The sequence below is a fragment of the Apus apus genome, chromosome 1 (assembly GCF_020740795.1).
Source record: "Apus apus isolate bApuApu2 chromosome 1, bApuApu2.pri.cur, whole genome shotgun sequence".
In the NCBI taxonomy this organism is placed as follows: domain Eukaryota; kingdom Metazoa; phylum Chordata; class Aves; order Apodiformes; family Apodidae; genus Apus; species Apus apus.
The window spans coordinates 101,503,282-101,519,801 of NC_067282.1; the positions used below are offsets into that span (position 1 = coordinate 101,503,282).

Genomic DNA, 16,520 nt, shown 5'->3' on the forward strand with positions numbered 1-16,520 from the left:
GGCAGAGCAGTAATCTGATTGTGTTCATTAGAGCAGTCAGCATGAGTGAAAACAATGCTATTAAATTGCAGTTTCTAACACAGTAATGCGATGAAGAAACTGTGGAAGATTTGAAGGAGAAAACCCACTGGTGCAAAATGGCTGCTTAGCTGCAGATAAGTATGTGCCTTTCCTCCGGGTCTGCCCTCCATCCCTGCAGTACTGCAGCCGTACGCAAGTGGGCTCAGGCAAATGGCCCTGAACTTGCAGGATGTTTTTGGGACATCTCTTAAAAGGAGGTAGGAGAACCCTGAGTATAAACAAGGAGGATTTTTATTGTCCTTTGGAGTAATTAAGTCTAAACAACCGCATATGGTATTCTTCCATTAACTGATCTAATTCTAGGAACTAAACCAGAGGCTAGTTCAGGCCAAAGGAGTGTTTTTTCTGCATCACCTCAAATTTACCTCAACTGCTTGGGGCATATTCCTCTTTATTTCTTCCTATTACCCTGAGTCGAATGCTGTAGTTTTCCTAACCACTAATAAAGGGGTTCTCCTCAAATGTTCTGTGGTGTTAAGACAGGTGGATTTTTGTTTCACTGGGTAGAGGGCAGCAGTTTTGGTCAGACTCAGTTTATTTACTGCCTGCATTTTGTGTGTGTTTCTGAGAAATGGAGAGTCAGACATGGTAGGCTAGGGTTACTGTGTGCAGAAGAAAACTTATAGTGAGAGAAGTTGTGCTCCTGATGTGATCCCACAGCAATGCCAGCTTGGAAACTTTTTGTAGGTTTTGACAGATTTGCTGTTTTTTCATAACATTTCAGCTACTCCAGGATTTACAGTTTTTGTGGGATTCTTCAGTTTCATTAAGAAAAATAAATTCCCAGCCCATCTGGTCAAAATGAGACTTAGACTCAAGATCAAGAATATAAATATTGAGATTTCTAAAAATGACAGCTTTAAGATGTTAAATGTCCAGGGACGAAGTGGTTGGACTGATATTTTTGAATACTTATGTTAAGATACACTTGAGTTAATTTACCTTAGTGACCCTGAACTCAGCTCTTATTTGTTTATATATAATCAATTACGGTATGTTTCCTTTCCTTGCTCCCAGTCGTGTGAAACCTTTTTACATCTCACGAGTTCTCCATTCATCCCAGGGCAGAGGATTGTGCTTGTTCTACCATTTCCAAGATGCATTTTGTAACAGATCCTCGCGTTGAGCCTTGTGCTATGTTTGTTTGCTTCCCTGGAGCTCATCAGGGGTGCTCAGGTTCTGGTGCTCTGGGCAGCTCTGCCCGCTGGCTCTGGGTAAAGGAGCATCTGGTACTTGACATCTCTGCAGACAGAGATTTAGCTGTGTCCTAACAGTTTGAGAGCAAGGAAAAAGTCCTCAAGAAACTCCTTAGTTTTGGCTTTATTTACACGATATGTTATGGCAGCCACTTCTCATGCACACATGCCTGAGCTCTCAGCTGGCTGGCTGGAGGATGACTTGGCATGCAGCTGCTGTACCTGCAGATACACTGGGAAAAGCAGGTGTTGGTCCCTGCTCAGACACAGGATGTCAAAGAGGACGTGGTCAGCTGTTAACCTAGCCACTGTACAGTTGTTTACACATGTATATACAAATTGTGAAGGCACAATAGAGGTAAAAATCAACTCCCTGTCTTTTAAGTGTTGGATGTTTCTTACCTAAGTGTACAGCTGATGTTTGTATGCAAGTCTCAAATGTCTGGCATCTGTTACTGATGTTAAAACTCCCCTGGGCAGTACTTTGTAAACATATTTTGGTGTTAAATAAATAAAGAGGGGGAGAGAGAAAAATTAGTAAATTTCACAATACTGAGGAGATCCAGTTGTGAGACATGTAAGTTCTGAGGTAAGGCTTGCAAGTAAGTACAGTACAAGCAGCCGTTCTTTTTGCTTAACTTACAGTTTTAGTTGGAGAGAGAAATTTTTAAGGTTATAAAATAAACACATTTTTGACAGTCCTCTTTAGAAACTGTTAAATTAATGCCTTTGGCTTAGAGGCTCTTTCTTTGCCCCTCACATTAATTTAAATTTAGAATTTGTATATTATTTTAATTACATTAGTTAATAATTCAATATTTTAATTATTTAATAATGTGAGAGGAAAATTTTTTTTGTTCTTAGAAGGGAGATAATAAACATGGGGGAACATGGTGAAGTAGTGAATAATATAGAGAAGATAAATCAGAAACCATGGGAATGCCTTCAGAAGTAAACTTTTTACAGCTTTATAATCTATCCACCTTCAAGTAACTCACTCTGTTCCTTATACACTTCAAGGGAGTTGGGTTTAGCCTGACAGAGAAGTAAAATCTTGCTGATGGGCTTCCTGTTGTGTATTGGTTGTGTCGCTATCCGGTGCATAACAGAAGTTTCCTATGAAAAAAATAACTGAATGGAAGAAGACACAAGTATAAGTATAATTAGAGAAGTATCAGAAATGCATGTCCTTTCTAGTAAATTTTTTGTGGGAATGCTAAATTAAAAGGGTTTTGCTGTACATTTGCTGATTCCAGGCAGAATCAAACAGGTGTTACAACATTAAAATACGTTTTTTTTATTACTTACTTTGAGTTGTTTTGTTGTCAATCCAAAGGCAAATTTGGATTCTGCCCTGGCACAGAAATCTACAATTTTCTCTTAAAGAAAAAAAATTAAAAAATTGAATTAGTTGTTCTCTTAATATAAGAAAGCTGTTAGGAAGAGAGGTAGTGAAGTTATAATGAAGTTGTTTAATCAAAGGGTGCATCTTAAGATGTTTACCAGGTACAGAGATGTCAAACAGGAAAGTAGGAAGTTGGAACTGAAGATGGAACAATTATTGTGATTTTTGCATTTTAGTAAGATCCTTGTGCATGCATAGTACTGCATGATGGAGAAATGATTTTCATGGCTTGAGCTTGCCTTGTAAAATTCTGGGGGAGGGAATCTCTTGCTGGTATCTCTGAGTGGCTGCAGCTGGGTACCATGTTGCCGTGGTAACGGATGGAGGCATGCCTGTTTAAACATCCTCTAAGCACAATGATATTTTCAGTCTGGGGATTCAGATAGGACCTACCATAATTGCTTCTTCGTTGTTTGCATTAATTATCTGCCTATCAATGCTCTGAGCAGAACTGCAGGTGAGGCTGCTTAACTGTATGTTTTCTGCCATAAGTACACGGGTCCCTGTTGCCACTTGAAGAAAACTGAACTACAATGGAAACTGGATGTGATTACTGGACCCTTTGTGAAGTGGTGGCACAAGTGTTTGAGCCCTTTTATTGCAATTCAGGTCTGATCCTGTTTAAATGCTCCTGGGGAGAAGGGGAAGGTGCTACCAGGTGACAAAACGTTGTTTACAAAATAGGAGTAACAGCAGCACCAGTCACATTTTTGCATGAACTTTACATTTTAGTGTGTCTGTTTGCCTCACCTGTGAGGAATGGGGGCAATATTAAAGATCTGCCTTTTGTCGGTGATCTGCAAGAGAGTGAGAGGTCAGCCAGAGGCAATGCTGAAATGTGAAACTTGTGAAGGGTTAAACTTCTTAATATAAGATCTTACATCACATATGATAGATTTTTTTTCTTTTTCAGGTTTTGCTTCACAGGCTTTGTGCATGCCCTGTTTGTGACAATTAGTGTGTTAATCACAGAGAGGCCACTCTGACTCTTGCCCACAAAAGTGGCTGGGGTTTGTAGGACTTTCCTGCATCGGTTCTTTGTTTCAGGAAAGCAAACCTCAACCTCGTGCCCCAATATTCATGTGCTTGTGTTCATTTCCATTTTAATATGTTTTCGTTGCTGCTTCTGGTGCTTATCTGTCCTTGTATCTCTTCAGCTCGAAGCTCCCTCTGCACCATCCGGCCCTCTTGCTGTTATAATAGTAATATTCCAGTAGCACATTTGGGGTCTTGAGTCCAGCTCCAGGGAACAGGTATGGGGTGATGTGGCATTACTGTGATTCCGAATTTGTGAGATACCAAAACCAGCAACATTCCTGCCTGTCAGTGTTGCACTGCAATGTGGTACCTGCACTATGCATGCTATGAGACCTAATCTGGTCCTTTGCTGTGCCATGTGATCTTTCCGAGCCTCTGCCTTCAGTTCTTCCACCTTTTTCCCAAGTTACACGTTTGTGATGAGGGAAAGGAGGAGCTAGAGGTTGGCTGTGTTCCCTGCCTCTGTCAGCAACTACCTGCATAATTTCTCCAGCAAACTTTGGATCAGAAGAGAAGTTTCATGTAGGTGAGAGAAGAGTGTGGACCACCAGCCCTTGAAAAGGAGTAAGTGGTCAGGTGGTGCTTAGTTTGGGAAGCCTGTAGGCTGCAACTTTCACTATAGAGTCAAACACCAAGAACACATTCATTCTCCTACAGAAATATCTTCTGGAGGATGGACTTGGGGCAGCAAGGTATTAATGAGCCTGATCCTCCCCTCAACAGTGTTTTGATTTTCTGCATTTGCATCAGTAAAGAGTAAACTGTTACATCTGTGAATGTATGAAGGGAAAAAAAAAAACGTGCCACCTATCTGAAAATAAATAGCAGGGAGTAGTTAGTAGGTAGGTGCAACAGGGCAGATGAAAGGTGCATAAGGAGACAAGGAGGTAGTATCTGGGCTGACCAGTGTCAAACGGCTGCGTTTCAGTTGAGTCTAGAGAGCTCTCCTTTCAAAGCTTCTTTGTCTGTTCAGCTCTTGGAAGCAGACTGCCTTTGTTCCCAGTTGTGCTGAAATGTTTAAATATTCAAATTGCTTAATCAGTGTTGGTAATTGAATATTATTAATTGATTAGTCAATAACTGTTGGTATGATAAGCCAACAGAAACCCCCAGTGACAACAGCCTTCAGATATGTATTCATTCTGTAAATTTTTAAAAACTACTATTGATCCTCTCCCAACTGATGAAATATTTATTTGTTTTGAAGAGCAACTTTTTTTTTCCCTTTAATTTGTAAACTCTATTTATATAGGAACTTTGTTGTCGATTTTTCCTTCAGAAAAGTTGTTTGAAGGGGTGGTCCATGTTTGCATACCGTAACTGTTTTCTGTATTCTGTATTTTGTTCTTCCTTAGTATCCTCAAATATTAGTGAGCATAGGCAAGGCCTCTCATCCAGCCAGATGTTTTTGCAATGTAATTTCCTCAATAAGGAAGTATGGAAAGACCTTTATCAGTGTCATTACTGGTTTTCTCATTAGCACTTATGTGAAAACCCAAAATAAATAAGCCCATGAAGCTAGAAATAAAAGCAGGACAGTATGATCTATTAATGGAAACATTGCTGCTTTTCTTCAGAAAATGTAAAATCCTTTAGATAGATAGGTCTACACCATTGTCTCAGTTTTACAGGTGGGGAAACAAAGGGTTGAAGTGATTTAACCAGCACAGTGCAGCAGATTCACTGCAGTGCTGGAAACAGGACCCAATTCTCTTGCTCCCAAGCCTCTAAGTTGATGACCTGGATGTTCTGTAGCACCTTTAGTATCTGTCATTAATATTCTTTATCTAGGGCTACTACATTTTCTTCATTATACTTCTAGTCAGTCCTGCCATGCTAGCTTTGGCCATCTGTTTTTTCCTGCTAGTGCTTTTGCCATTTCTTCCATGGCAGCCTTATGCTTGGATGACTCCTTTTCAGAAACTACATGCACTAGGACATAACAAGGAAACTGATTGACAAGGCAGAGAGCCAGAAAGGATAGCTAAATTATGATGTATGAGCATGGCTTCTAGCCTGGTCTGTGCTGAAATTCATTCAACACATTGTATTGGTTCAAGAGGGTGATGCAACCCTCTAGATTGTACCTCTTGTCATCCCATTAGAAATTCACTCACACGTGGCCAAAGCAAGAACCTCAGTTTATACAAATCTCAGTTTGTGTGATGAAGTGAAAGGTAGACATGATCTTGAGCAGTTGCAGGCTGTATTCCCTCCATATTGGGCACCCTTTCAAGTTCCCTTCGTTCCCATAGTGGCTTGACACGCTGCTGGGACTGACGCTAGTATTTTCCTCTGCATTTATAAGGATTTCTGGCATCAGAACTAAAATGAGATCTTCCCTCTCAAGGTGTGTAAGCTTCAAGAATTGGAACTTAGAAATAAAAGTGTATGAAGAAAACGGGTGAGGAATGAAACAATTTTTTGGGGTACACTTACCCATATTTTTTCTTCTTGTTGCCACATGCAAGCACATATTCTGTGTTGTTCTTCAGTACAGGAAACCTGTGACCTGGCTATATGGCAACTTTGCTAATATACTTTAAAATATTCAGAGCTGGAAAGCAAATACTTGCAACAAGCTTCAGGAAGACCTTTGAAATTTAGGTCAGTGCTAATATAAATTCACTTCTTCCTTTTTTTGTCAAAGTTATGAAAGGTGATGTGCTGATGTTTGAGAACAAGAAGCTGTCTGCCCCAAGTTCTCTTCGTGGCTAGATGACTATCATAACAGTGCTGCCTTGTGCGTCAGAATAGCTTAGTATATGGTGCAAAAGGAGCTTAGCATATGTAAAATTTGACCACAAACTGTTTTAATACATGGCTTCAGTTTCATTTAACAAATTTTTAGGTTTTTTTATTTCCACCTTACCTCCCTGGCAGAATGTTTGAAAGAAAAAATCAAGATCTGAATGGATAGCAACGTGAATGTTTATATGTCAGGTCCCAAAAGCCATGGCATGTATTTACAGAAGTATTCTTTATTTATTTTTTTAATCTTTTAGGTCTCTCAGCAGCCAAACTGCTCACTGAGTCAGGCCTGAGCGTGGTGTTGCTGGAAGCTAATGACAGGGTTGGCGGAAGAACTTTCACCGTAAGGGTAATTATCTCCAAGCCCATTTATACTATCTATATGTACAAATAGTATATCCTCTACATATGTAAAATATACTATACATACATATAATTATACACACGTATGGTGTGTGTGTATATATATATGTATAGTCCACATATACTATATGAATAGTGTACATAAATGTATTTATTTATCTTTCTTGCTGGAGGATCTACTTGAGGGAAAATTTCCAGAGCACTAGGAGGTAGGAAATTTTGTTATATTGTACCAGAATATTGCTGTGTGATCTGCAGGCTCTGGAATCATCAGTCCTTTCCTCTGGGAAGGAGAATATGATTATCTAAGTTTAAAAATAATTTCCTGGGTAGAGACATTAGAGAAATCTCTATGAAAAAAGACCCGTGAGGCCAACCATGCTATGAAGAGCCTTGAGCTGAACAGTAACAAGCCCCATGAGCAGTGGTGTAGGCTAGAGGAATGGCAGGAGTGGCTGGGAACTAGAACCAGCATATCTCCCTTCACTTCTTTACCTTTTGCCCCACCTTGACCTGGGAGACCCCCTCCCATGTTGCTCATTAGAAGAGCTTACCTGTGCTACTTCCTAGTACAGTTTAGGAAGCGGTCAGAGGCATGATGCCTGACTGACCAAGAACCACACAGATACCTGACTCTTCCTTCTCCCTTCGCTTGTTACGCTCTTTCCTCTCGTGTTTGTTGAGGCTGTAGTGTAACAACAGCCCAGCTAACTTGGTTATGAACTCCTTATCTGAGGTTTTTTATAATTACTGCACCAGAACTCCACCAAAGAACTGCACTTTTCTATGGGGGGAACAATTTCGGCCAAAATACTCTGGGAGTGTTTCAATTAAAGAATTCCTCTAGACTGCTTTTTTAACTTGTGTGTTATTGAGAAAGGTTTTATTCCCCCCCCCTTTTTTTTTTTTTTATGTTGTGTGTGATAAAACAGAATAAGCAAGTTAAATATGTGGATCTTGGAGGAGCTTATGTGGGACCAACACAAAATCGTCTTCTGCGGTTGTCTAAAGAGTTAGGAATAGAGACGTATAAAGTGAATGAAGTTGAGCACCTGATACACCATGTCAAGGTAAGATGCTCTTAAGCATGCTGCTGTAGACAGGCAAGTTGTAGTGATTGCCTCTTTCCCTATTTTCCATCCATGCTACAGTGGAGTTTAAGTATGCATCATCTGAGTTTCTTGGAGAAAAATAAGTACGTTGGTAATGAAGAACTCATGCAATTTACTATGTGCCTGTGCATCTGTATCTGTACCCTGTTAGCTGATGCCTTGTTTCAGGCTTGAGCTCTTAGTTAAAAGCTTTCAAAGAGCTTTATTGTTTATGACCAGTACTACTGTGACTCTTCTGCACAGGTGAGCTCTGAAATATACTGCCTGAGGTATCTTCAAGTCCCTTTCAGAAGCCATAGAAGTATCGTCAATCAGGCTGAAAGTTCCTCAGTGTGGATTTCCTAAACCAATGGCAATTATTATCCTGACTGAAGGAAAAGTGGGAGGTTAAGTCTGGTTTTGCTGATGGGGAAACTGATGTGCAGAGTAGCAAAAGGCATTGTGACAGCAATTGCACAAGGCTCTGGGAGTCAAATGTTCTTTTGGAGGCAGACCTAAACAATCTGTTTGTGATCTGAAACAGGACAGCTATGGGAAAGCTGCTAAGAAACCCACATATTCTCTGTATTTGTACTACGTGCTCTCCAAAAGACCATCCATTCTCCTTTCCTGATATAGAGCAGTGTTGCACGCCCACAGAAGAGAAACTTTCTATGTTGGTCCTGGGGAAATTAACATTAAGTTTCCTTGTATGCTTACAAAAACCCGCTGTGCAATGTCTGGCAAACTATTAGTCAGATAGTTGGTGTTTGATCAAAGATAAATGAAAACAGCGACAGATTTAAAAATGGCAATAGAGAAAAGGTGTTCTACCAAATATTCTCCAATAATTTTCCCACTCAATTGATATTAAAAATAGTTTTCTCAAAGTGATTTGCCATGGTGAATATCCACAATAAGTTCTGCTGTAATAGAACTGATGGATACTATCCACAGTGTTCTGTTTCCTGTGCCTCTGGCATCCTCAAAACTTGTTCACACTATTTAGCCTTCAAAGCCTCCCCAGTAGCAACAGGAGGCCATGCCATGAGGGGAACCCTTAATGGTAGAAGGTAATTGACATGGTTAGTCCGGATGACCAGCTGTCAGGACAGCCTTGTTGTCCTAGCATGGGGGCATTCCAGAATGCTGCCAGAAGTCACTGAAGTCTACAGTAAGTAGAAAAGATGCATTATCTTGTGGCCAAATCAGTGTAATAAACTTCAGCCTTTTGCGTTTCATGTAACTGTAATACATTTCTTATAGATCTCTTACTTTCAGCTGTGTGGCTTGCCCATGCTTTCCCAGAAAATGGGTCGTCTTCTTGTGTGCTCCCTGAAATTTCAGTAGTACCGTCAAGTCATAGCTTGCAAATTAGATTCCAAAATTTATGAAAGTATGTTTCCCCTGTATGAATTTGAATTCACATGCTGACCTAAGTTTTGTGACTGCGACCAAATCTAAGTTCTGGACTACAAAATTCTCTCTGAACCCAAAGGGGCAATGAAACCTAAAGGTTTTAATTCTCTCATTACACTGTCAAGAATCACAGTGCATCTTGTAAAATTGGTTGCTGTTTTTATATATACCCAAGGGCAAAATCCAGCCTTTCATAGTTAATTAAATTCATTTTAGAGGCTTTTTAGTACAAGTAATATATGCAGCTTCTTTGTACTACAAAATGAAAAGAATGCTTTTTGTTGATCTCTGGGTGGGTCTTTGCTAATTAGGCTTTACAAAATTGATTGAATTGTGGGTTTTTTTCCCCTTTAATCTTTTTTAATGTCAGGTTTTACAGTGAGATTCTTTTTGGTCTCACTCATATTGTGTGTATTATCTTCACAGAAATTCAAAATTGTGTTTTTCTTGCCCAACATTTTTTTTCTTTCCCTCCACTTGTTAAGCAGCCTTTTTCACAGTCTTTGAAAGAAGATTAGTATGTTCTTTTCATTTTGTGTTCATCATCCTTAGAGAGATAATTAGTATAGCTCTGCAAGTAGTATTTGGTAGGCAAATTGCTGCCTGAACACCATTGCTTTTCAATAACATAATGGAAGTTGGGTTCATAAAACCATATTTAAGAAGCAAATGCAGAACTATCTGATAAGTCATCATCTCCTAATGGTGCTCCCATTGGACTGGTAAGCAGATGTAAGACACTTCTCAAAATAAGATAAAATAAGATAATTTTCCCTTAGCTGCTCTGGAGAGAGCAGGAGCCATCTTAAATATGTAGATTTGCAGCTTTTGACTGGTGGTTTTTATTTTCTCACCAAAATTACAGTTTTGTCTTAGAAAAGCAAATGAAAGTCTATATAGTCCAGGTAATTTTTACCTTTGCCATGTAACAGTTTCTGGAAAGAAATGAAATACAAAAGCATGTCCAGTATTTTTAGGGTTTAATGATCTCCAGATTTTCTTCATTAATTCAGATTGCACTTCACTTTTGTGGAGTCCCAGTAGCCATGCACCTTTTGTGCATTTTAAAACAGAAATTTATCAAATGTTACCAAATGTAACAGAGATTCCTTTGCTAAGTAAGATATCAGCAGAACTGGTTTACTCTGCTACCCTAAATCTGCAGTAAGAAACATTCCTTCGTACGACTGGTTTGCTGAATAAATATTTTTAGAACTTGATTGCTTCATATACATCCAGTATGATCTCCTCTTTGTCCCGCTGTGGTGCCAGCTGAACACCCTCTGTCTGGTTGCATTTTTGCTGATGGAGAGATTGCATGAAAACCTGGTACTGTAGGCTGGCAATAAGACTCCTCCTACTGGCTACATTAGACCAACAAAGGTTGTTTCTCAAAATCTAGTCATTGGTCTGTGGTAGATTCCCCCACTGCCATTGTTGTACCTGAAACCTTCCTCCTGTAGTGGTAACTAAGTCCTGCTAGTTGTTTCCTTGGCACCAGAAGTCAGGCTTGGTGTTGCACACATCCTGGGCAGGGAGAGGTCTTTCAAGTTAAAATACTGGGTGAAACATGTAGCATCCCCACCCTGCTCACTGGTCGGGTTCTTGGCAGAGAGTTGCTGATTGCTTCCTCACTTCAGTTAAGCTCCCTGTAGAAGAACGGAGTTTTTCCCATGCCCATTCTTCTGCCAGCAGCACTGGCTAGAGGTGGTCAAATGCATACCTTGCCCTCTTCAAGTTTAGCACAACTTTCACATACAGTCGGCATCTCTGGAGCGAATGCCAGTGTGAACCCTGCAGCACATCACTGAAGGTGAATATTTAGTCTTAGACATACAATACTTTTAACTAGAACCACAAATCTGCATTAATGTTAACAGGTTATATACTAATCTACAATGGATCTGCAGAAAAAAAAAAAATACATCCCTCTTGGGTGTAATTAATTTTCAGCACTACTGTGTTTATAAAAATGCAGTTTGCTGTGGTCCTGTTCATGAATAAAAAATGTGATGGTCCTGTTGTATTGGGATTTAATTAGCATCTGGATAAGTGACTGCTGTCTGTCCTAAAGTTCTGGAATTTATTGGTGTTTCTTTTGTGATATCAGTGATACATGCACTGAAGCTAAGCAAAATGATTTATTTAAGCTTTTGACCTGCTTCTCTGCAAATCTAAGAGCAGTATGTCCTGGTATAGTCTGTAGTACAGAGCATAACAGCTTAAATGGAATTTTGAATGGCGAGATAGAAGTGCTTTCATTTTTCATTGTATATCTTAATTGGAGTGCATTCAGAAAACAAAAAGTCTGAGACCCTCAGTTGCCATCAATTTAAGTGAGGCAAAATGGCATAATATGTTTTGGTTTTTTTCCCTTTTTTGAGTGGTGTTCCCCAAAGGTTGGTACTCTGACCAGTGCTGTTTAACAGCTCTGTTGGAGACATGGATAGTGGGATTGAGTTCACCCTCAGCAAGTTTGTTGATGACACCAAGCTGTGTAGTGAAGCTGACATGCTGGAGGGATGGGATGCCATCCAGGGGACCTTGACAGGCTTGAGAGGTGAGCCTGTGCCATCCTCTTGAAGTTCAACAAAGCCAAGTGCAAGGACCTGCACCTGGATTGAGGGAATCCCAAGCACAAATACAGGTTGGGTGGAGAATGGATTGAGAACAGCCCTGAGGAAAAGGACTTGATGAGAAGCTCAACATGAGCTGTCAATGTGTGCTTGCAGCCCAGAAAGTCAACCATATCCTGGGCTGTATCGAAAGAAGCGTAGCCAGTAGGTCAAGGGACATGGTTCTTCCCCTTTACTTGGCTGTTGTGAGACCCCACCTGGAGTATTGTGTCCAGTTCTGAAGTCCCCAACATAAGAAAGACATGGACTTCATGGAGGAAGTCCAGAGAAGGGCCACAAAGGTGATCTGAGGGCTGTAACACCTCTCCTATGAAGACAGGCTGAGAGATTTGGGGCTGTTCAGCCTGAAGAACAGAAGGCTCTGGGAAGACCTTATAGCAGCCTCCCAGTACCTGAAGGGGCTGCAGGAAAGCTGGAGAGGGGCTTTTTACAAGGGCAAGTAGTGAGAGGACAAGGGGTAATGGATCAAAACTTGAAGAGGGGAGATTTAAGTTAGACTTTAGGAGGAAATTCTTTAGTGTGAGGGTGGTGAGACACTGGAACAGGTTGTCCAGGGAAGTTGTGAAAGCCCTTCCCTGAAGTGTTAAAGGATTGGATAGGCTGAGGTTTGTGAAAGCATCTTGCAGACTCCTGCAAGGGATATCTTCCATGCTGTGAATGAAGAGCAGTTATAGACAGGAGTGTAGGAAAGGCTGGTCTTGTTTCAGTCTCATTGGAAATGCCCTGAAAATAAAGGAGCATCTTTCCTTTTTTGTGCCAGCCACCTGGCAGTAATCATGAGAAGTTCATAATTAGACCTTTTAAATTAAAATATGGATAATGTTTGTATTACAGCAGCCTAAAAGATGCAAGATTGTGTACAGCAAATCTGCAAAGTGATCTCTTTCAAAGGGGACTGTAAAGCAAGGTTTTGCATGGGGTGTTTATTGATTAAAAAGATTGTCTGGAAGATGGGTGGCTGTGGCCTAATGTAGCATGAAGATGAAAGCAGTAAGAAAGGAAATATACTATGCATGTCTTAATTAAATCCAAATCTAAGGAAACTCCCTCAGTTTTAGCTCGCCCAGACCCCAGGATCTCTTCCCTAGGAGATGAGGAAAAGTAGCTGTGCTCCCACCTAGTTTATTTAATTCAGGCTGCTTGGAGAAAAGCTTCAATTGCATCTGATTGTAAGAACTGATCTTGGTTTCCCTTGAGACGCTGATTGAGATTTACAAAAATAGAAAAGAGAAATGTGTGTTTCAAACAGGAAAAGCTGTCTGAGCATACTGAGTTTCACACATCTGTAAAATTTTATGTAAAGCTTCTTTTTTCTTTTTTTTTTTTTAGGTAAGAAATGTAATAACCTGCAGTATCTCAACCTAAATTAGTGAGCCCACTCTTGTGCTTTAAAGATAGTGAGAGTTGTGTGAGAGTTTAGTTGTGAGAGAACATGTGTACCCTATGTGCTTGGTTATGTTGTCTGTGGGCAGAGTTCATTTGATGGCTTTCTCCCAAATTAAACTCTTCTGTTTTCATTTTTTTATGTCCATTTCTCTTCTTTTGGGAGGGAAGTGTGTGTTGTTGTTTGTTTGTTTTCTTGTTTGTTTGTTTTCATTGGATTTTTTTTTTGTGGTGTGTTTTGTTGGTGATGGGTTTTTTTGTTTGTTTATTTTTTAAAGTTCTAGAAACACTGAAAAGTTTTCTATTGATTTTATCCACGTTGTTGACAGGTGGGTTCGGATGTTGAAAGTCATAGGCAGGCCATGGTTTCAAAGAGTGTTTAGAACCACAATTCCTATAAATCTGTGCTTGAGAAGACACCTAAATGCTTCTTGTAAAGGTGTTTTTTAGTGTCCAAATAAAAAATCCCATCCTACTAGGAAGGAAACTTATTTAACTTTTTTCTTAGCCGATTGGAACAAATAGTTAGATTCATTTATAAATTCAGGACACAACCTCAGTTTCCTTTTCTAAATCATTTCAGTGTTGTTTTTTCTCATTCTGCCTTTTGCAGATAAGACAAGTGTTCCAGCAAATGTTGTGGCAGAGTGAAGATGGACTTAATTTCTATAATATGGGAGAGAGAAATTGTTCCCTATTAACTGCTTTCCTTTTCAGGATGAGTGTTCAAAGCCAGCATTACTGGCTATGCTACACCTAAAATGGAATTACTTTTGCTGACCAGATTTTACAAAGCACTCTAGCATCCACAGCTGATGATCTCCAATTAGATACTGAAAGATATTTGGAGGATATTTTTGCAATCAGGATTTACTTGTGCTGCATTTATCCTTTCTGACCTATGTATCTTTTTACCTTTACGATATCTGTCAGTATAGTAACCAGCTGAGCGTATGACCTCTGGAACAGTTTCTCAAAGAAGGGAACTTCAATGAATGAAAAACATGGTTACTCTTAAGTAGGATTGTTTAGCTCTCTCAGCTTGGTCCAGCTAATTGCCATATTTTATTGAGAATTATGATTACACAGGAGGTTTAGTCCCAAGGACACATAGTGATGGATGCTGTGGAACAAAAAAAACAAAACCAAAACCAAACCAAACCACCACAACAAATAACTTCCCCCACAAACCAAAGTAAAGGGATAGTTTTCCACAGGGCAGCAGATGAGAAACTGTATCTGAGACAGGTAGAGTGTTACAGCCTGAAGTGATCCTTTGCTGTTTCTCATTTTCCTTCTCACAATTTTGCGTCTTGCCTTTACTAGGATTTAAAGTTGAGAGAACAAAGTGTGTGATGCATCAGTGCTGTGAATCAGCAGAGGGCACTATGTGCCTATAAACCTATGTAACTGTGAATGAATAGGCAGAGTGACATCTTGGTGAAATTAGCATCAGTTACTCCAAGGTTTAGATGATTTAGCTGAGGGAGTATGTGCTCATTCAGTGATGCAGAAAAATGTACCACAATATCTTGTTCCTTTCAATGAAAGGTGACTGTATTTATGAGATGCTTATACTGTGCTATAAAAAAATTGTGTAAATCATTGGCACCAGAGGCTTCAGTTCACAATACTGTATCCCACTCGAGCACTACCTGGGTACATAACATTTAGAGGAGGACGAAGTTGTCTTGTACTTGCAAAAGCAGAGTTGCTCCTGAGATCCCACTTTGCATTGAGAAACTGGTGATATTTCCTGATGAAGTGTGTCAGGCATTCACTACTCTTGCCCTCCTGGGAGAAAATGCGTGGGATCCCATCCCTGTGCCCTCTCAGCTGCTGGGGCTGATACTCAAGGGGCTGCTGATACTCACTTGCCATGATGTGGTTTATTTCCTCTGTGATAAGACACATCTTGTGTCAGCTATTTGACCTGAAGCAGAGCTGATGTATGCGGAAATTTTATTTCTGTACTACTTATATTACATGGGTCCCAAGTAACTAATCCAAACATTGGTTGCTGTGAAATAGATGAATGAGAAAATCGTTTGGGAATGGTAATATTTGTGACAAACACTGGATTTCTCAATTCTGTTTGTTTATTCCTGAGACAGCTGGGTTTCTGGAATTTCCTCCCTATAGTTTCATCCTCTTCGGTGTGTTTTACCCGCAACTGCAACAACAGCCTTTATAAGCAGCAAGTGACCATACAATAGCAAGCAGACCTCCAGTTGCTGGTGCTAGTGTTCTGCTTTCAGAAGTATTGCAGGTGGCATAATGAAACAGTTTTTAAGAAATACATATGCCTCTTTTAAATATCAGTAAGCCTTAAAAAAAAAGTTGTATATATATATAAAATAAGTACTTCTGAGCATTAGAATACTGGTATTGAAATATGTCAAATGATCAGAAGGGATGGTTATTATTGCTGGTTTTATACTGCTCTGATTTAGGTATAAAAAAGCATTTGAAAAGGAAATGTTTTGTGCATCTTGGGGCATATTTTTAATTTCTGTCGTGTTTTTCTTTAGAGCTCATACAACACCAGGAGGTATGGAGAATGCTAATATGATTGAAATATGCACATTTTGCCTAAATATCAATAAGTTTGTTGGTTTTTCAAAAGTGCAAATTCATCAGAAGTAGAGCTGAAATGTTTCAGTTTTTTGGAAACTACCCAGAGCTTTCTTTGGTGCTGTTATTTTTGTCTCTATGTAGAGCCTAATCCTGCAGTTTCTCCTCACACAAAATTCTCATTGGCAGCTCCTGGAGTTTTATCTGTGTAAAAGTAACTTTCACGGGGGGGGGACTCCCTCACTTTTATGATTGTTTTTTTTTTTTTCCAGGTCAAAATTTGTTCTTGTGCTTTATGAGATTTGTCACCCTCAATTTCTGGACAAGAGACATACCCAAGAATTCCCTTTCAGCAGTTCAAATGCAGTGAAATAGAAGAATACTAAAACAAAGATATTTTTTGTGTCTCTCTTTAGCTATCCACATGTGAGAAAGGACCACAGGGAATATGTAAGACTTGAGTTAACTCAGAAGGGATAACTCAGGATTGTTTCTGGCATAGCAGGAAGCTCAGCACAAAATCAATAGTAGGAATAACCCATTCTGATGCTGTCCTGATTTTCTTGAGCACAGCAGTGTATGT

General features: G+C 39.7%; 1 protein-coding gene across 4 annotated transcripts in view; it reads left to right on the forward strand.

Annotated features, from left to right (window-relative positions):
* The window catches only part of MAOB (monoamine oxidase B), a 57,759-nt gene that overhangs the window by 12,573 nt on the left and 28,666 nt on the right, over window positions 1-16,520 (forward strand). For all 4 annotated transcript variants that reach the window (XM_051609097.1, XM_051609095.1, XM_051609099.1 and 1 more), the window contains exons 2-3: window positions 6,726-6,820; window positions 7,767-7,904. In XM_051609097.1, the coding sequence (XP_051465057.1) occupies window positions 6,726-6,820; window positions 7,767-7,904 (233 nt within the window). The remainder of the gene's footprint in view (window positions 1-6,725; window positions 6,821-7,766; window positions 7,905-16,520) is intronic.